This window comes from Pleurodeles waltl, chromosome 11, assembly GCF_031143425.1.
Source record: "Pleurodeles waltl isolate 20211129_DDA chromosome 11, aPleWal1.hap1.20221129, whole genome shotgun sequence".
NCBI classification, from domain to species: Eukaryota; Metazoa; Chordata; class Amphibia; order Caudata; family Salamandridae; genus Pleurodeles; species Pleurodeles waltl.
The window spans coordinates 205,260,134-205,281,756 of NC_090450.1; the positions used below are offsets into that span (position 1 = coordinate 205,260,134).

Below are 21,623 nucleotides of genomic sequence, written 5' to 3' on the forward strand. Positions count from 1 at the left end.
GCACGACCCCTGGGCAAAGCCTCACTGAACACGATCGCCCCAGCCCAACCTGCCGTGAACCGATGGTGCCCCTGAAGCACAGAGACCATCAACAGCTGAGCCCCATCTTGGGTTTAGCCGGACTGGCCCCCAAAGTCCCTGCTTGCAGACTGTTCCTGCAAAAAAGCAGGAACTGCGAGAGCCTATTGAACACCGTGACCCAACGCCTGAAAGCACCCATGCCTCCACAGCCCGATGAAAGGTGTATCAACTGTGCCCACAGGGTCCTGGGACCCTCCACAGCTGAGCACCCCCTTGGGTTTGGCTGGACTGGACCCTCATGCCAGGCCTGCAGCCTGTTTTTACAAGCTACCACAAACTGCAAGTGCCTCCAGCAGCACGCCCCATCAGAGAAATCACCACTGCAGCTGAGCCCGCAAGCCCGAATTCCAGTGGTGTTCCCTTATGTGCCAGGGCATCTCAAGGACTAAGTCCCTCCTGTGGTTTTGCCTGGACTGGCCCCCCAGTCCCTGCCTGCAGTATCTGTCACAGGACCGTTTTCCCATTGAAATCAATAGGACACCCAAAACTGAAAAACACCTCTGTACCCAGACGCCCCAGTGCCCCCCCGAGGTGACCTGTTGCCACTGCCTTTGACCCTTTTCCATCCTTACCTCAATTCCAGAAGATTGGCCCTATCAGTTGTTACTAAGTACCCGTATGTAGTATATGTGCCTTTTCCCATAGGACAAAATGACCGCATTAGAGTCAAGACAAGTGTATTTTCTATACTCTTCAAAACGTCTGACTTAAAAAGGACTTACCCAATAACGAATCAGACACGATCAGAATGATGATCATGAAATTGCTAAAGATGATGACCTCATGCATTGAGATATTACCATACACTCCTCTGCACATGTCCCATACAGGTGTGTGTGTTCAATCATTGGTCAACAGCAATGGGTCAGTGGCAAGATCTATTGTTGATGGAGCCTAGGGCTCAATACGTACCCAATTATTGAACAAAAAAAATAAAAATAAAGATTTTATGGGTAGAACGTTTGTTGCCCCTCTACCACAGGTGAGCATTACAAAGATATCTCACTCACTTGATGAGGTACGCATCTAGACAACCTGAATAGTTAGGGTTCCAGTATGCAGCAACAGCAGAAAATGCATATCATTTTCTTAGAGCTTACAGCAGTACAGTTAGAACTCAAAATATTTGCATGCTGATTCACAACAAAATAGTACTAGTGGGACCATTTAACATGACTGTAGTGTTTTACATCTAGAAGCAAAGAGGCACTCATTCACCGTGCCGTCCAAATGAGCACAGTGGATATGGCACTGGGCCAGATGCCATTGCATCTTGCACCTAGTAAAGCCTTGGGGGGGGGGGGGGGGGGGGGGGGGGAGTGCGCACAGCAACTTTGTAGACCTGCTAAGCAGGAAGGCTCAACAAGTCACTAGTGGGAGATGAATGCCCCCCCAAAAAACACACACACTCCTACACACACACTCAAATACACATACATAAACACACACACCTCCTTCACAAGTACTAAAGGTCAGGCATAGCAGGATTCCCAGTCAATGTTTACCTCTGCAGAAAGAAAAAATGTCCACGCATTGTCTCCAGGTGCCTACATCCACAGTCCATGGGCAATGTGTTATGGATCACCTTTTCTGATAGAAACTTTTAACTGCAGATTCTCCACCTCTCGATTTTTCCACCGATGTCTGTCCTGCCATTTGATTAATTTTGTTTGACCAATGACTGTGTTTCACCACTGCGCATATTAGTTGCTCAATGTTCACGAGTACCATATTGTATGTTTTGTTCAGTTTAGCCGCCTATGGGCTTTGACATGGCATTAGCCATTACTTTCTGTATTCAGTTTAGCCGCCTATGGGCTTTGACATTGCATTAGTCATTACATTCTGTATTCTGCCTATTGGCTTTGACATGATGTATTTAGTTTAGCTGCCTATTGGTTTTGACATGATATTCCATTTTGTATCCAGCTCAGCTGCCTATTGGCTTTGACATGATATTAGACATTGCATTCTATATTCAGCTCAGCTGCCTATTGGCTTTGACATGATATTAGACCCTGCATTTTGTATTCAGCTCAGCTGCCTATTGGCTTTGACATGACATTAGACATTGCATTTGATATTTAGGTTAGCTGCCTATTGCCTTTAACATGGAGTTAGACATTGCAGTTGAGAATCCAAGCTGTATTTTTCCAAGCTGTGTTTTTGCACAAGATGAACCAAGCTGTTTTCTTCTCACAGTAGACTAGACCGGATAAGAGAGGGTACAAGAGAGGGTACACTGGGTGTTTTTCTCTCCGCTTGAGCTTGGGAAGAGGAGCAGTCTCGGAGATCTGGCCAGTCTCCAAAGGCTTGCGTAGTTTTCCCGAGTCTGAGAGGAGGGGGCACACCTTTGTAACGAATGTCACAGGCTTCAGAGAATCAGATTCGAATCTGCCTGACTTCGTGCTGGAACTAGGCGCCAGTTGCCAGCATCCCGTGTGGGTAGATAAATCTCTTTCTCGCAGCTGACAGGGAGTCATCAGCTTGCAGACCCTAGAAAGATGAAGCTGTAAATAGTTTCTCACACGGTGAAGTATTTGTTTTGCTTTGCATTCAATATCTTATAAATATAATCTGCTGTGTATATTGCAAACTGATATATTTTGTTTTCATTAACGTTTGCTTGAAATCTAATAATTCGTCAGTTACTAAATTGCGGCTAGAAAAGAATTAACAACAATAAAAGTATTCTTTGAACTCAGAAGTGCATTCCTGGTATGTTATGTAAGTGCTAAAAACTAGATAAGAACAGAAGCACTACAATGTCTGACTGGATTCTGAAACTTTTTCAGCAGTACCTCTGTGTATCGGGTAGCTGGTGACTTTCTGCAGAGCCTTTAGATGTGCCACTCCTAGGTGCTGAGGTCTGTTCCTTTTTTTCACTCCACCAAATGTAGGTCTGGAGCTACGTCAAAGTTATTCTCTGTACAAAGGAAACTTTCCAGGACAATTGGTTCTAAACGCTGCGGTGACTGCAAGTCAGTGAACACTAAGGCCATACTGGGCCTTCAGACAAAGTTGTCGGCAAATACTGGAAAACTTTGTGGGGAGACCAGTCCACCTGGAAGGGTTGGTCCCAGACCAGATGTCAATTCAGGGGTCGATCATTGTAGGAAGTTGGCTCTGTCTATACTATTTCAAAGTAAAAAACAGTGTGCACAGAAGGCAAGGGTTCCCCTTAGAGGTAAGATAGTGGCAAACGTAGATAATTGTAATGCTCTATTTTGTGGTAGTGTGGTCGAGCAGTAGGCTTATCAGAGGGTAGTGTTAAGCATTTATTGTACACACACAGGCAATAAATGAGGAACACACACTCAAAGACTTAACTCCAGGCCAATAGTTTTTATATAGAAAAATATATTTTCTTAGTTTATTTTAAGAACCACAGGTTCAAGATTTACAGTTAATACTTTAAATGTAAGGTACTTCACTTAGATACTTTAGGAACTTTGAATGAAAACAATATCATGTACAGTCTTTGTAAAAATGGCAATAAGCTATTCTATTTTCAAAGTGGACACACTGCACAAATCAACAGTTCCTGGGGGAGGTAAGTAAAGGTTAGATTAGGAGGTAAGTAAAACACTTACAAGTCTCAGTTCCTGGGTATAGGCAGCCCACCGCTAGGGGTTTAAGGCAACCCAAAAGTTACCACACCAGCAGCAGAGGTCAAAGTGGTGCCTAAAACACAGGAACCTATGGAGAACAGGGGTGCTCCGGTTTCAGTCTGGCAGCAGGTAAGTACCCGTGTCCTGGGGGGGGGGAGGGGGGCTGACCAGGGGGGTTTTGTAGAGCACTGGGGGGACCAAGTAGGCACACAAAACACACCTTCAGCGGCACAGGGGCAGCCTGGTGCAGTGTGCTAAGCAGGCGTCTGGTTTTGTATTGGTTTCAAGGGAGGGACCTGGGGGTCACTCTAGCAGGGGATGCAGGGCAGAGGGGCTTCTCGGGCCTGCCACCACCTGGGCTAGGCAGAGGGTCGCCTGGGGGTCACTACTACACTGAAGTTCGGTTCCTTCTGGTCCTGGGGCCTGCGGGTGCAGTGCTTGATCCAAGTGTCGGGTCCCTTGTTACAGGCAGACGCGGTTAGGGGGAGCCTCTGGATTCTCTGCAGGCGTCACTGTGGGGGACCAAGGGGGTCGTATCGGGCTACTCACTGGGTTGCAGTCGCCAGGGAGTCTTCCCTGGGGTGTTTCGTTCTCTGGATCTCGAGCCGGGGGCCTCGGGTGCAGAGTGTGAAGTCTCACGCTTCCGGCAGGAAGAGTGAGGTCTTTAAAGTTGAAGAAAAGTTGCAAGTTTGTTGCAGGTTGTTGAGCAGAGCCGCTGTTCACGGGAGTTTCTTGGTCCGGGGGGGTCCTGGGGGTCAGGGCAGTCCTCTGAGGCTTCAGAGGTCGCTGGTCCCGGTTGGATGCGTCGCTGGTTGCAGGTTTTCGACTCAGGAGACAGGCTGGTAGGGCTGGGGCCAAAGCAGTTGTTGTCGTCCGTCATCTCTGTAGGCTTGTAGGTCAGCAGTCCTTCTTTAGTTCAGGTTGCAGGAATCTGATTTCCTGGGTTCTGGGGTGCCCTAAATACATTTAGGGATCTGTTTAGGTCTGGGAGGGCAGTAGCCAATGGCTACTGTCCTTGAGGGTGGCTACACCCTCTTTGTGCCTTCTCCCTGTGTGGAGGGGGGCACATCCCTAATCCTATTGGGGGAATCCTCCAAAACTAAGATGGACGATTTCTAAAGGAAGGGGTCACCTCAGCTCAGAGCACCTTAGGGGCTGTCCTGACTGGTAGGGGGTGACTCCTTGTTTTTCTAATTATCTCCTCCAGCCTTGCCGTCAAAAGTGGGGGCAGTGGCCAGAGGGGTGGGCATCTCCGCTAGCTGGGATGCCCTGTGGCACTGTAAAAAAAAGGGGTGAGCCTTTGAGGCTCACCGCCAGGCATTACAGTTCCTGCAGGGGAAGATGAGAAGCACCTCCACCCAGTACAGGTTTTGTTCCTGGCCACAGAGTGACAAAGGCACTCTCCCCAGGTGGCCAGCAACTCGTCTAGGTGTGGCAGGCTGGGAGAAACTGGTCAGCCCCACACTAGAAGTCGGATTGGTATTCAGGGGGCATCTCTAAGATGCCCTCTGGGTGTATGTTACAATAAATTGCACACTGGCATTAGTGTGCATTTATTGTTCGGAGATGTTTGATACCAAACTTCCCAGATTCCAGTGTAGCCATTATGGTACTGTGGAGTTCGTGTTTGACAAACTCCCAGACCATATACTCTTATGGCTACCCTGCACTTACAATGTCTAAGGTTTTGCTTAGAAACTGTAGGGGCATAGTGCTCATACACATATGCCCTCACCTGTGGTTTAGTGCGCCCTGCCTTAGGGCTGTAAGGCCTGCTAGAGGGGTGACTTACCTATGCCACAGGCAGCGTTGACGTTGGCATGGCAGGAGGGGAGTGCCATGTCGACTTAGTCTTTTTCTCCCCAACGCATATAAGCTGTGAGGCAGTGTGCATGTGCTGAGTGAGGGGTACCCTAGGGTGGCATAAGACATGCTGCAGCCTTTAGAGACCTTCCCTGGCATCAGGGCCCTTCGTACCAGAGGTACCATTTACAAGGGACTTATATGAGTGCCAGGGCTGTGCTAATTGTGGAAGCAAAGGTACAGTTTTAGGGAAAGAACACTGGTGCTGGGGCCTGGTTAGCAGGGTCCCAGCACACTTTCAATCAAAACTTAGCACCAGCAAAGGCAAGGGGGTAACCATGCCAAGGAGGCATTTCCTTACAACCAGACACCTAGTGTCTTCACTGAGAAGTCCACAAAATCTACCCAGGACTGACTGGGTTTTTCGAATCTCCCTAAATGTAATTATGTTCTCCTAAGGAGTAAGCCCAAATCTCTCAATCAGGGTATCCATCATGAGGTCATAGGACCTTGCATTGGCCTCATTCATTGTCAGGAGTCTATCCTAGCTCTTTCCTGAGAATAGTTCCCACAGAGGAGAGCCCCAATGCTGTCTGTCAAGTTTTCTGGCAACACAGGTCCTCTCATTGGCTGTGAGCCATTTGTGTCCAGGGATCGAAAAATCTACTCGACCACTCGCTATGGCGAGTTTTATTTTATGAGGTTGAGCTATTTTTAGATTCCACTCGACCCTTCTGGCAAGTGGTCAAAGTAGAGGTGTTCTGTTCAGTCAGAAACTGAATTAGCAATTAAGAGGCCTTTAAATCTTATTCTTGTCACATTTGCTCAGTGTTCAGAGACAGAGGTCAAACGTCAGTTTGTCTACTTGCCATGCAAATACTTTTCCTTGCGACTGCAGAGTTCTAGGATTTTGTAAGGCGAACTGCCTGACCTATGTGAAATGAAAGGCTTTTGGTATCAGTTTTTTCCTACCACACAACATTTACATGAAAAAATAGTTTAATAGGATGAAAAGAAAGCCAGAACACTTTACTTGGTGATGTGCAAATAAATGTTTTCTGAAACCCAATTTTCACAGATAGTTAATACACTCCATAGGTTTATCAGTAAAGCTGCAAGTTAGTGGGAAGGTTTTTGGACATTTCTTGGAAATTTACTGTCTGTAAATAATAATACGCTACCACATCATGCTTTAGTATGAAAATGTCACTTACCCAGTGTACATCTGTTCGTGGCATCAGTCGCTGTAGATTCGCATGTTTTGCATAGCTCGCCATCTGGTGTTGGGCCGGAGTGTTACAAGTTGTTTTTCTTCGAAGAAGTCTTTCGAGTCGCGGGACCGAGTGACTCCTCCTTTTGTCTCCATTGCGCATGGGCGTCGACTCCATCTTCGATTGTTTTTCCCCGCAGAGGGCGAGGTAGGAGTTGAATTGTAGTAATAGTGCCCATGCAATGGAGTGACTAAGTATGTACCTATTTAAGGTTGAGATGATACATATACAAATAGTTGAAGGTAACTTCCAAACTGCTACAGGCTCCCGGGGAGGCGGTGGGCACATGCGAATCTACAGCGACTGATGCCACGAACAGATGTACACTGGGTATGTGACATTTTCAGTTCGATGGCATCTGTCGCTGTAGATACGCATGTTTTGCATAGACTAGTAAGCAGTTATCTCCCCAAAAGCGGTGGCTCAGCCTGTAGGAGTGGAAGTAGTTTGAAATAATGTTCTTAATACGGCTTGACCTACTGTGGCTTGTTGTGCGGATAACACGTCTACACAGTAGTGCTTGGTGAATGTGTGAGGCGTAGACCATGTGGCTGCCTTACATATTTCTTGCATTGGGATGTTTCCTAGAAAGGCCATGGTAGCACCTTTCTTTCTGGTTGAGTGTGCCCTTGGTGTAATGGGCAGCTGTCGTTTAGCTTTAAGGTAGCAGATTTGGATGCATTTAACTATCCATCTGGCTATACCTTGTTTTGATATTGGGTTTCCTGCATGAGGTTTTTGAAATGCAATAAATAGTTGTTTAGTCTTTCTGATGTTATTTGTTCTGTCAATGTAATACATTAATGCTCTTTTGACATCTAATGTATGTAGTGCCCTTTCAGCTACGGTATCTGGCTGTGGAAAGAACACTGGAAGTTCCACTGTTTGATTTAGATGGAACGGTGAAATAACCTTTGGCAAAAATTTAGGATTAGTCCTTAGGACGACCTTATTCTTGTGTAGTTGTATAAAAGGTTCTTGTATTGTAAACGCCTGAATCTCGCTTACTCTTCTTAGGGAAGTAATGGCGATGAGAAATGCAACCTTCCAGGTTAGGAACTGTATTTCGCAGGAATGCATGGGTTCAAAAGGTGGACCCATAAGTCTAGTTAGGACAACATTTAGGTTCCATGAAGGAACAGGTGGTGTTCTTGGTGGTATAATTCTCCTAAGGCCCTCCATGAATGCTTTAATGACTGGTACCTTATATAGGGAAGTTGAATAGGTAGTCTGCAGGTATGCAGATATTGCTGCAAGGTGTATTTTAATGGAAGAGAAAGCCAGGTTAGATTTTTGTAAGTGAAGCAAGTAACCCACTACATGTTCTGGAGTTGTGTGTAATGGTTGTATTTGATTAATATGGCAGTAGCAAACAAACCTCTTCCATTTACTTGCATAGCAGTGCCTGGTGGATGGCCTTCTGGCTTGCTTTATGACTTCCATACATTCTTGGGTAAGTTGTAAGTGCCCGAATACTAGGATTTCAGGAGCCAGATTGCTAGATTCAGCGATGCTGGATCTGGGTGTCTGATCTGCATTGGCTCAAAGGGTGTACACATCAAATAAGTAAGTACAAGATTAAGGTCCCACTGAGGCAGGATAAATGGAGTGGGAGGAAATAAGTGGGTGAGCCCTTTTAAGAACCTACTCACAATAGGAGATTTAAAGAGTGAAGGCTGATCAGGTAGCCTAAGAAAGGCAGAAATGGCAGATAAATACCCTTTAAGGGTGCCCAAAGCAGAGCCCTGCTGGGCTAAAGAAAGAATGAACAGAAGAATTTCTGACAGAGGGGCAGAAAGGGGATCAACAGATTTGTTGGTACACCCTGCCACAAATTTATTCCAACGACAGGCGTATACAGTTTTAGTCGATTAACGTCTGGCTTCCAAAATAACATTGCAGACTTCGAGTGGAAGGGCAAAAGCAGTCAACTGTTGCCGCTCAATCTCCATGCATGGAGGCGGAGGTTGGACGGGTTCGGGTGAAGAACCGTTCCCTGTTGCTGCGACAAAAGATCCGCCCGAAGAGGCAGTCTGAGTGGAAGATCAATGGACATGCTCAATAGCTCTGGATACCACACTCTTCGAGCCCAGTCCAGAGCCACCAAGATGACTTGGGCCTGGTCGTTCTTGATTTTCTTGAGAACTCTGGGCAGAAGAGGGATAGGCGGGAAGGCGTAAAGGAGGCCGGAGCTCCACTTGAGACGAAAAGCGTCTGAGCGAGTGCTGCTTTGGAAACTCCAACACAAAAAACAGCTGACATTGCGCATTCTCTGCTGAGGCGAACAGATCTATCCAAGGCTCTCCCCACTGCTGAAATACACCTTGCGCCACCTCCGGATGGAGACGCCATTCGTGATCGGCTGTACATCGACAGCTGAGTTAGTCTGCTCTGGCATTGAGGGATCCCACCAGATGTTGAACCATCAGGGTGATGCCCTGTAGTTCCAGCCATGTCCAGAGGCGTAGTGCCTCTTGACATAGGGTCCAGGACCCTACTCCGTCCTGTTTGTTGGAGTACCACATGGCGGTAGTATTGTACGTGAACACCTGCACTACTTTCCCTTTGAGAGAGGGAAGAAATGCTTTCAACGATAGCCTGATCACCCGGAGCCCCAGCAGATTTATATGGAGTCCGGACTCCGCCGGAGACCAGAGGCCTCCGATCTCCACCTCTCCCATGTGGCCACCCCAACCCAGAAGAGACGCATCTGACACTATAGAGAGATCTGCTTGGGGGAGGGAGAAGGATCTGCTGTGGACCTAATTTGGATTTGAAAGCCACCACTGCAGGTCTTTCGCAATTCCCTCTGAAATCTGGACCAGGTCGGATAGATTCCCCTGATGCTGCGCCCACTGGAACTTCAGGTCCCAATGCAGAGTCCACATATGCCATCTGGCATGTGTTACTAGCAGGATGCAGGAGGCTATGAGGCCCAGCAGCCTCAGAGTTAATCTCACCGAAACCCAAGACCAAGGCCAAGGCCAAAAGATCAGAATCATAGCCTGAATATCTTGGACTCGTTTGTCCAGAGGATAAGCCCGATACTGCACCGTGTCCAGAACTGCCCCGATAAAAGGGAGCGACAGAGGGAGTCAGGTGTGACTTCGGCACTTTGATAGTGAACCCCAGCATGTGTAGGAGGTTCGCTGTAACCTGAAGGTGGGAGACGGCTTTCTGGGGCGAGTCCGCCTTTAACAGCCAGTCGTCGATGTAGAGGAAGACTAAGAACCCTAACCTGCGCAGATGAGCTGCAACCACCGCCATCACTTTCGTGAACACCCGAGGTGCGCTGGTAAGGCCGAAGGGGAGCACGGTAAACTGAAAGTGCTCGTGCCATACCATGAATCGTAGGTAACGTCTGTGGGCAGGCAGGATAGGGATGTGGAACTAAGCGTCCTGCAAGTCCAACGCTACAATCCAGTCTCCTGGGTATAAGGCAGACAGAACGTGAGCCAGGGTGAACATTTTGAATCTCTCCTTCTTGAGGAAATAGTTCAGGTCCCAAAGGTCTAGGATAGGACGTAAGCCCTTGTCCCTCTTTGGTATCAGAAAGTAGTGGGAACAACAACCACGACCTACTTCTGGCACATGGACCTTTTCTATAGCTCCCTTGGCCAAGAGAGCTGCGTCTTCCGGTGAGAGAAGCGCCAAATGATCCTCCGGAAGGTGATTGAAGGATGGTGGCATGTGTGGTGGAGCAGATTTGAAAGGGAGGGAGTAGCCCTTTCGAACGATCTGCTAAATCCACCTGTCCGTGGTGATATGTTCCCAGTGGGGCAGGTGATGGTGAATCCTGTCACCAACTGGGATGGAGTGAGGGGACAGATTAGGAGGGTTTGGAGGCTGCCGCGGGGGCAGAGGTGGACTGGACAGACCTCTGGTTCCCTGTCCCACAGCCATGTGGGATTCCAAGTCCTTGGCAACGCATAGGCTAGCCAGCATGCGTGGCACAGTGGCTGTGTGGAGGATGCGACAGGACGCACCTTCGGTGTCCATGAAAGGGGCGAAAAGCAGACTGTGGTGGGCGAGAGGCCGAGGAAAGACCGAGCTGTAGCCCAGGAATCCTTGAATTTCTCCAAGGCCGAGTCCGCTTTGTCTCCGAAGAGACAGGTGCCATCAAAGGGCATGCCCATGAGTGACTGTTGGACATCCCCGAGAAACCAGAAGTGCGTAACCAGGCGTGGCGCCATAAGGCCACTGTCGTTGCAACCGATCCGCCCAGAGAGTCGGTCGTATCCAGCCCACAACAGATTGTGAACTTTGCCACGTTTCTCCCATCGTTTATGGCTTAGGAGACAATAGCGCGGGTCTCCTCCGGTATCTGCGGCAGTACTTGCGCAACCGTATCCACAAGGAGTGGGTATAACGGCCCCAAAGGCATGCAGTGTTCACAGACCGCAGCGCTAGACTGAAGGAAGAAAACTTCTTGCCAAACTGTTCCAGTCTTTTGGATTCATTATCCGGGGGTGCGGAAGGGAACGCGCCTGAAGAAGAGGAAGACTGGATAACCCCTCAGACGTGGGGTGTTGGGACAGGAATTTAGGGTTGTTCGGAGCGGGCCGATGGCGGCGTGCAATAGTCCTATTCACGGGAGCCCCTGTGTTGGGTTTGGACCATGTACCCAAAAGGACATCTGTGAGAGCTCCATTAAATGGCAAAAGGGGCTCTGAAGTAGAAGCCAAAGGCTGAAGCACCTCCGTCAGGAGATTAGACCTGACCTCTACAGTAGGAAGCTCAAGGACCTCAGCTGCCCTACTGACCACCATACCATGAGTTGCTCCCTCTGTCGTAGCCACGGTCGGAGGAGACAGCATGCCAGCGTCAGGAGAAGTATCCAGACCACTGGCTTCGCCCAATTCCTGTGCGCAGTCCATTGCAGGGTCATCCTGGTATTCATAAGGGTCCACGACACGACACTTGGGGAGTCGACCGATGCCCCTCCAATTCCTCCCCATATTCGTAACCATTGGAAAAAGGGTACGAATCCGACCTGGGGCGAATAGGCCCCACCGAGGCTGAAGGCGGTGTCGGCCGACACCACTCCAACTCGTCGGGGATAAAAATCTGTTCGACGTCGATAATGGGCACCACAGACGTCGGGAGCATCGTTAATCGACCCGGCGCTGGAGAAGGTCTCAAGGTGACCTAGGTGGCCGGGCCGAAGCCGATGGCGCGGAACCCGAAGGCCCCTCAGCCGAACCCCTTGGGTCTGAAGGCGCCGTATCGGGGACAGCCCGCCCAAATATGAGGCGCATGGCCTTGGAAAACTCTGTGTTGGGCGGGGGTCGCTCCGGCTCCAGGAAACTCGGGGAAGTGCAGAGTCGACCCAGACGTAGGCTCCGAGGACGGAGGCCTAGTGCGTGGATGCTCTTACCGCGTCACGTCAGCTGAGCGACGGGGCGAAGTCAGAGAGCCATGGGACTTAAACTTCTTATTCTTACCTTGACCCGAGGATTTAGAAGAAGACGAGTGGTGATGACTCCGCGACCCATCTCGAGACCTTCCTCTCGAGCGAGACCGGGACCTACACGGAGTTGAATGCCGGGCCGCCATTCGCTTTAGGGACCGCTCCCTCAAAGCATTCGGGTGCATGGCCTGACACTCTGATGGCAGTCCTTACAAAGCTTGAACCCGGTCTTCGGGGAGATCCTCGACGCACCAAAGTCGCACACAAAAATCTTCCGACAAAATGGTCAAATTCTGCCCAAAATAGCCTGGAGTAGCTCTATCCGGATCAGCGCGTGGCACGGAAAGAAAAGAACTGACGTCACTGCGCGAGTGCGGCGTCTATGTACATAATCCAGACGTCATCACGGCGACCACGACACTTGGGGAGTCGACCGATGCCACCTACTGACACGCAGGGGTATTTGCTAGAAGAAAATTCTCCGGATCCTGTCTGACGCCTGGGGGAATTTCAACGGTAAGGTATTTGCAACTAGAAGTCTATCAGATTTAACTCATTTTCCGGCTAAAAGTGGGGTCAGGATTGGGGGTTGGTCATCCCCACCATTTGGAGATACCTGGGTTGCATTACAAAGGCATGGGAGAGGAGGTCACAACTCCGTCCAGTGCAGGCTTTTATCTCAGGCCCTGGAGAGTGCTGGCTCTCACCATGGGCGTGCCATAAACACGTCTGTGGTGGATGAACTGGTCAGGTCCAGTCAGTCAACACACTGGTAGTTAGTAGGTTTTCAGGGGCCACCTTTAAGCTGTCCTATGTGTGCATTTATTAATAAATCCATCAACAGGGCCAGTGAGGGTTTATTATTCTGAGATGTTTGACAACTAACATCCCAGGTTTCAAAGAAGCCATCAAGTAGGTGGGGAACACGTAATGACCAGTGTCCAGCACATGCATTTAAAATGGCTTCCCTGTGCACTTACTATGTCTCAGAATTGACAACATAGCTGGGGCATATCTGCTCATGCATAAATGCACCTTGCCTTAGGGGTGACTTACACCTGGCCCAGCAGTGACAGGGAACCTGGCACACAGTGTGTGTGAGATCATGTTTTCAATTAAGCCTGCACCAACACAAGCAGTCCGCAATGGCAGCACTATGAGTGTTTGGAGAGGGGTCCCTGCGGGTGGCACAACTGGTGCTGCAGGCCTCAGAGACCTTTCTTAGTAACCTACGGCCTAGGTAACCAGGGTACCATTGAGTAGGGACTTACAGTGGTAGCTAAAGAGTTTGCCAATTGTGCAAAACAAGTGTGCAGTTTTGGACAAAGATCTAGTACTGGGGACCTGGTTAGTAGAGACCCAGTGCAATAATAGTCAAAGCCACATCAAAAACCAGGCAAAAAATGAGTTCTAACCATGTCAAAATGGGTGCTTTCCTACATGAACACCCCCCCCACCCCAAAAGAAACAAAAGAGGATGAAACTAACCTTCCCCAAGAGAGTCTTCATCTAAGTCGAAGAACCTGGAAAGGCCATCTGCACTGGAATAGCCAGTCCAAGGTCTACGTTCCGCTGTGAAGTCCATTACCTGGAGGGAGATGGACCACCTAACAGTGTGGGATTTTAACTTTTGCCTTTGCAAAGCTAATTGGGGAATCCACTGGACTCTCTGCATAGTGTGCTTCATTTTAGTGCACTATATAATGTAACAAACTGTGTATCCTACAAATATGCATGTGCAAAAAAAATCCATTTCACACAGAGATAAAAACGTTTTGAGAAAATCCTATCTCTCCTGTTCCCCTCAAAATGTTCAATTGGAAATAATGCAAGATACAATACTAACAGCAAGTATAGAATTACTTACTAGTGTTTGAATTGGCTAAAGGATTAGGTTTTCTCTGAATCGCACGGGCTGTTCCAGTGTCCTCGTTGATTTGCTGCATAGAATTAAAATCAATAGTGTAAACACGCCCCAGTGTAGACAGACTTATTTCATCCTCACCAACCTGATGGGCTGCCTGAAAACAGAGATAAAAAACAAAAGACATCTTTGAATGTAAACATTACAGTACCTGTAATTACAAGCATTTCCTAATATGGTCTAGTTTGCCAAACAATTAAATGTGCTGACTCAAGACAATTCTATTTAAGAAAAAGTTGACTATATTTGATAGCTTTCATTCTGATTGGGGCTCTTTCCTCTGCAGACTATTCATCTTTGAAAAATGATAGAGGAAGACAGAAACGGATGAAACACTGTCAGAGCCACTTGCACAGCCACTTTTCTTCCAGCTGTACTTAGAGTACTTAAGTTCAGCTGTCATCCCAAATCCTTTTCACTTCAAAAAATTGAAAGCAAATTAGTCGGAAGATTGACCAACAGAGAAGATATGGGTAAGGAATCAGCAGAGGAAAAGCAATAGCCATCATAACCAACAATACTGAAGGCAATCAACTTTTTTTCAGATTGTTGCTATGGAAGTGACAGAAAAATAAATAGCAAATTTGGATGGATGGACCTTAAACCAAAATTAACGTAAGCTACCGAAAAACTTTCTTCGTAGTGTAAATCTAATCATAAGTACTCTCCAAATCAGATACCGCATCACTAATGAATAAGAAGACAACTACAAAGACTGTCAGAAACTACATAAAAACAACTCCTAGATAAAGTCATTAAGAAGTCAAGTTCAGAGCAGACCCTGGGCTAGCTCTTCAACACTCTCAATACTCCAAATGTGAAGCTTGACATAGGTACATTCTCCTTAAAATAATTTAAGTTATGTGGGATCAAACAGTCATTACAACTCTGGCGCCTCAGATCTTTGGTGTGAAACCGGCATTGTCAAGAACCAAAACTAATCCAATGGAAGCCATTTTCAGTACCATAGTTTTGACTGCATTTACTGAATGTCAAGTTCTAAGCCAGCGCCTAATGCGGTATACAAAATTACACCAATATAGGCTTTGAATATTCTTCATGGACACTAGAAAGATCTATTTGCTTGATCATTTACCAGTCAACAAGAAATCAGTTTTAACAAACACAATGCACTTTGAAGATAAAACATGAACTGATTGAGAGTAGCAACGGTGAAAGTCAACATTAGCAACACAGGACAGACATATTTGCTCAAATTAAACTTGCCTAATGAAAATTAACTGTAGCAATTACTCATCTTATTTGTTAACATATTTAACGCTGAATATCAAACAGCAAATCCTGACACAGGCAGCATTTCTATTAAGTGAGAAAAGGAGAACAACTGACAATTCATAAAGAAATGTATTTTTAAGGCTAACTGGGCAAGGAAGACCATGTTAATTACCTTCTGTAACGTTATTTGGTAGAAACTCTATCTAGCTGCAGATTCCTTATCTTTGATTTTCCCAGGCGTCATGCTGGATCCAGAAACTTATGCTGAGCAACACCCCTAGCGTGCACCGCAGGGTGCTCAATTCAGCTCTGTGTGGCTTAGTTGAAGAGGGAAGTAATGTCGTGGTCACCGATATAGGCGTCAACCAGACGCACAGGCATCAGTTACTTTAACCACAACTTTCCACGTCAGAAGTGCAGAGCCACAGGGATCATCCTAACACTAGTAAACAAGTCTGCAGAGCCAGGACGCATTGGTGGGTGTAAGGAATCTCCACCTAGATAAAGTTTCTACCAGAAAATGCATTAACGAAATTAAGTAACTTGGTCATCTGATAGAGACTTCTAGCTGCAGACTCCTTACCTTTGATTAGTTACCCAAGCCATATCCTCCTTGCGGTCGGCTGCGGACAACATATTCAGACTAGAAAGTCCTGCAGGACTGAACGGGTGAAATGCATGTCCCTGTCTAGACAGTAGTGTTTGGGAAACATGTGCAGTGACGCCCACGTTGCTGCCCGACAGATGTCTAGGACTTGGACTCCACGTGCTAACGCCATGGTGACAGCTATTCCCCTAGTGGAACGCGCCGCAAGTCCTTGGTAGGTTGCTACTTAGCCAAGAAATAGCAGATCTTAATACAGTGAACAACCCAGCGCGAAATGGTCAACTTCTGTACTGCCAAACCCATCTTTACTCCCACATGCCCACAAAGAATAGATTATCTACCCCCAAGCTCTTTTGTGCGGTCAAGGAAGAACAACGACGCTCTTTTTCAGTCCAGCCAGTGGAGTCGTTCCTATTTCTTCGAGGGGTGTTGGGGAGCAAAAAGGTGGGCAAAGTGATTGTTTGATCATAATGTACTGGGGTCACCACCTTAGGGAGAAGAGACACGGGTGTGTAGCACTACCTTTTCTGGAAATAGTGTCAGATATGGGGGCTTAGCTGTTAAGGCCTGTATCTCACTCACCCTCCGGGCAGATGTTGTTTCCACTAAGAAGGCTGTCTTGATGGTAAGCAGCAGAAGGTGACAATTGTGCAGTGGCTTATGGGGAGCACACAAGGTAAGTGAGAACTAGGTTAAGATCCCAATGAGGCATGATAAGACGTAGGGGGAACATATGAACGAGTTCTTTAAGAAACCTCTTTACAATAGGGAACTTGAAAAGAGAGGGTTGATCAGGCAACTGCAGAAAGACGGATAAAGCAGAGAGATAGCCTTCAGAGTGCCCAGAGCAGAACCCTGTTAGGCAAGAGAAAGAACGAAAACAAGAATATCAGACAGAGAAGCATATAGAGGTTCTATAGACTTCTCTGTACAATCTCTTTCAAATCTTTGCCAAAGGCAAGTGTATACCACTTTTGCAGAAGAACGCCTGGCTCCCAAGACCGCGTTACAGACTTCGGGAGGAAGGTCAAAAGCTGTCAACTGCCATCGCTCAATCTCCACGAGTGAAGGCGCAGAGTTGACAGGTTCGGATGGAGAATCCTCCCATGCTGCTGTAAAAGAAGATCCACCTGAAGGGGCAGCCTGATCAGAGGATCGATGCTCATTTTCAGATACTCTGGATATCAGACTCTCCCTGCCCAGTCCAAAGCCACAAGGATTTCCTGGGCCCAGTTGTTCTTGATCTTTTTGAGAACTCTTGACAAGAGTGGTATGAGCGGGAAGGTGTACAGGAAGCCTGCGCTCCACTCGCAACAAAAAGGTGTCGCTCAGCTATTGATGCCGTGGAAATTCCAAAATGCAACACAGGTGACATTGCACATTCTCTTGGGAGGCAAATAGATATAATCAAGACTCTCCCTAAAGCTGAAAGAGACCTTGCACCACCTCCCAATAGAGATGTCACTCGTGATCTGATAGGCATTGACGGCTGAGTTTGTCCACCCTTGCTTTCGGAGAACCTGCCAGATGTTGAGCTACCAGGGTAATGCCCTGCTGTTCTAGCCATGTTCAGGGATACAGGGCCTCTTTGCAAAGGGTCCACAACACCACTCTGCTCTGCTTATTACAGTACCACATGGCAGTAGTGTTGTCTGTGAACACCTGTCCTTACCTCACCTTGACAGAGGCAAGAAATGCCTTCAACACTAGTCGGATCGCCCTGAGCTCCAACATGTTTATGAGGAGTCTGGATTCCACCAGAGACCTCCGATCTCCAAATCTCCCAGATAACTAGGAGTATCCTCATCCCAGGAGCAACACTTCTGTCTCTACTGTGAAGTCTGGTTGAGGAAGGGAGGGTAGTCTGCCTCTGACCCAATCATAGTTCATTATCCACCACTACAGGTCTTTCTTAGTTCCCTCTGAGATCTGGAGAGAGATTTACCGGATGCTGCGCTCACTGGAACTTAAGGTCTCCCTGCAGAACCCGCATATGCCATCTGGCATGGTTTACCAACAGGATGCAGGGGGCCATGAGGCCCAACTGCCTCAGAGTTATTCTGAATGAAATCCTGGACAGAGGCTGAAACATCGGTATCATAGCCTGAATATCCTGGACATGCTCGAAACTGCACTGTGTCCAGTACCGCTCCTATGAAAGAGAGCATCTGAGAGGGAGACAGGTGTGACTTCAGCACGTTTTTAGTGAACCCCAGCAAATGCAGGAGGTTCACCGTAGTCTGGAGGTGGGAGACAACAGCATAGGAGGAACCCTCCTTCAACAGCCAGTCATCGAGGTAGGGGAAGACTGAAACCCCCTGACCTGCGCAGATGAGCTGCAACCACCACCATCACCTTGGTAAACACCCGAGGGGTGCTGGCCAAATGGCAGCACGGTAAACAGAAAGTGTTTGTGGCTTACCTTGAACTGAAAGTAACGCCTGTGCGCAAGCAGGATAAAGATATGAAAATATGCATCCTGCAATTCCAGCGCTACTATCCAGTCTTCAAGGTCTAGGGCATGCAAGACCTGAGCCAACATAAGCATCTTGAACTTCTCCTTGAGGAAGAGATTTACAGTCCGTAAGTCTAGAATAGGGCGAAGACCCTTGCTCTTTTTTGGTATCAGAAAGTAGCAGGAATAACAGACACTGTCTACTTCTGCTATCGAGACCCTTTCTATGGCTCTCTTTGCCATGAGAGCTGTAACTTCCTCTCAGCTTAGTGACTAATGATCCTCCACCATCCGTCAAATGCTGCCGGAATGGGGGGAGGAAAGAATTGGAAAGGCAGTGCATAGACCCTCCTGATGATCTTCAGTACCCATGTGTTGATGTTATAGACTTCCAATGGAGAAGATGATCGTGTATTCTCCCTCCAACTGGGCCAGCATGGTCCTGCAGATCCAAACTAGGAGAACTTTGAGGCTGCCAAGGGCTGTGTGGTAGACACCTTCTGGCCAGCAGGCCCTCTAGGTCTGAAGGAACCACGCCCATGTAATCGCACACCTTGGGTTGATTGCGTGGTAAAGTGGCTGTCATAGGGCTGACACTGTACCACACCCCTTCTGCAGCCACAAAAAGGACAAAAGGCAGACAGTGAACGAGGGGGTTGCAGAGAGGCCAGAAGACTTTGCACTAGCCCTAGATTCCTTAAAGCACTTCAGCGCCAAGTTTGCTTTCCTGCAAAACACGCGAGTGCCATTAAAGGGCATGTCCATCAAGTTTACTTAGACATCCCCCAAAAAACCAGATGTCCTCAGCCAGGCGTGAAGCCTCAAGGATACGGTCAACTCAACCGCTCTACCTACTTAGTGAGTTCTAACCAAGCCATACTGAGTAGTGAACTTCGGTGCGTCCCTTCCGTCTTTTACTGCTTGGGAGAACATGGCCTGTGCCTGTTCCGGGACCTGAAGCAGCACTTGTGCAACCATATCCCAAATTGTATGTGAGAAACAGCCTAATAAGCAAGAGGTGTTTATAGTCCTCAGTGCCAGGCTGGTGGAAGAAAACAACTTCATCCCAAGATAGTCCAGCCTCTTGGATTCCCTACTCGGGGGATCGGAAGGGAATGTGCCATGGGACATGGCGGCTTGGACTACTAAGCTGTCACGGATGGGGTGTTGGCTGAGTAAGCTAGTGTCCCTGATGCAAAGCGATGGCAGCAGGTGATTGTTCTACTTACAAGAGCCCCTGTGCTGGTCTTGGACCAAGTTCCCAGCAGGACGTCTGTAAGTGCTTCGTTAAAGGGAAGTAGGGGTTTGTATGTATAAGCCCCAGGCTGAAGCAAACTTCCTTCAAGATGTTAGTCTTGACAATTACTGAGGGCAGTTCCAGGTAGGGGATCTACGCTCCATCACTGCATAGGAAGCTCACTCCACCGTAGCCGGGAAAAGGGGGGGGGGGGGGCACGCAAGTATCTGGAGGGGTGTCCAGCCCACTGGCCTCCCCTAGCTCCTCATACCAGTCCAAAGATCTCTCCAACTGGTGTTATGTAGGGTCCAGTGACCCCTCCCACTCTTCTCCTATGCCTGGCTGGGAAAACAAAGTCAATGATCTGGCACTTTGTGTCGGAATCAGCATTGTGCAACAACATTACGACTCATCAGAAATCAGATTAGAGCTTTGCCACCCGCGGCAGCGCTGGGACCATTAGTGTTGTGACCGGTGTTGGTGAAGGTCCCCCTCAAAGAAAAACTCAACGACAAGTTGAAAAACGGCCTGTCAAAAAAACGACAGAGGTGGCTCTCTCTGGATCTGCGCTAATTAGCACGGAAAGAAAAGAACTGATGCCCGCGCGCCTATGTGGTGCCTATATAGGTGACTGCAATGTCACTTCGGTTGACGAAGCCACGCAGAGCCAAATGGAGCCACTCAGCAGTACGTGCAAGGGGTATTCCTCAGTGAAAGTTTAAGGATCAAGCCTGATGCCTGGAAAAATCAAAGGTAAGAAATTAGCAGCTATAAGTCTCTATCAGATAATATAATTTACCCAGTAAGCATCTGTTTGTGGAATGGAGTGCTGTAGATTTGCATGCTTCTGCCATCTAGTTCTGGGTCTGAAAGTGTGCAAGTTGTTTTTCTTCGAAGTCTTTCAAGTAACCAGGGAGAGTGGTGACTCCTCTTGGTGATAATATGAATGGGAATCAACTCCCTTGTTAGACTGTCTTCACACAAGGGGTGGGAATTGAGTGTAAAGAGAGTTTAAGTAAAGGGATGGCTATGCATATTGTAATGTAAAGGAACTGCAACGTTCACAGGTGTCCGGGGAGGAAGGAGGGAGCATGTAAATCTACAGTACTATATGCCACAAACAGATTCTTACTGGTAAGTAACATTTTCAGTTTGATGGCATGTGTGGCTGTAGACACACATGTTTTGCACAGACTGTTAAGCAGTGCCCTCCTCAAGCAGTGGCTAACCTGTGGTGGTTGCAGTTGTTTGGGAAAGTGTGCATAGCACTGCCTGACCTACATTAGCTTCTTGGCACGCTAGAACATCCACACAATAATATTTAGTATATGTGTGTGATGTAGACTACGTAGCTGCTTTATATATATCAGCTATAGGAATGTTGCCTAGGAAAGCCACTGAAGACCCTATTTTGGAAGTAGTGTGTGCTCTAGGAGGTATAGGCAGAGTAACATGTTTTTATACATTTAACTAGCCACCAGGTCATACCTGATTTAGAAATAGGCTTTCCTTTGTGAGGGGGAGAAAACGCAACAAAAAGTTGTTTAGTTTTACAAAATTCTTTAGTTCTGCCAATGAGGCACAGAATAGCTCTTTTAACATTTGATGTATTAAGAGCCTTTTCTTCCACCGATTCTACATGAGGAAAGAACACAGGTAATTCCACTAACTAAGGAGAAAATGGCAGACCACCTGTAGGAAAATGCCACTGCTGGCATTGTTACCCCCTCACATTTTGCCTAATGTTGATGTCAACTCTGATTGGAAGTGTACTGGGACTCTGCTAACCAGGACCCAGCACCAGTGTTCATTCCCAAAAACTGTACCTTTGCTACCCAATTGGCACAGTCCTGGCACACAGTTAAGTCCCTTGTAAATAGTACACCTGGTAACAAGGGCCCTTTGGCTAGGGAAGGTCCCTAAGGGCTACAGCATGTATTATGCCACCCTAAGGGTCCCCTCACTCATACGTACACACTGCCTTGAAG

The 21,623-nt window shown here is 47.7% G+C and overlaps 1 protein-coding gene across 13 annotated transcripts in view; it reads right to left on the reverse strand.

Moving 5' to 3' along the window:
* Positions 1–21,623, reverse strand: part of TRIP12 (thyroid hormone receptor interactor 12) — a 1,145,873-nt gene that overhangs the window by 556,540 nt on the left and 567,710 nt on the right. For all 13 annotated transcript variants that reach the window (XM_069213427.1, XM_069213421.1, XM_069213434.1 and 10 more), the window contains one exon: positions 14,044–14,197. In XM_069213427.1, coding sequence (XP_069069528.1) covers positions 14,044–14,197 — 154 coding nt within the window. The remainder of the gene's footprint in view (positions 1–14,043; positions 14,198–21,623) is intronic.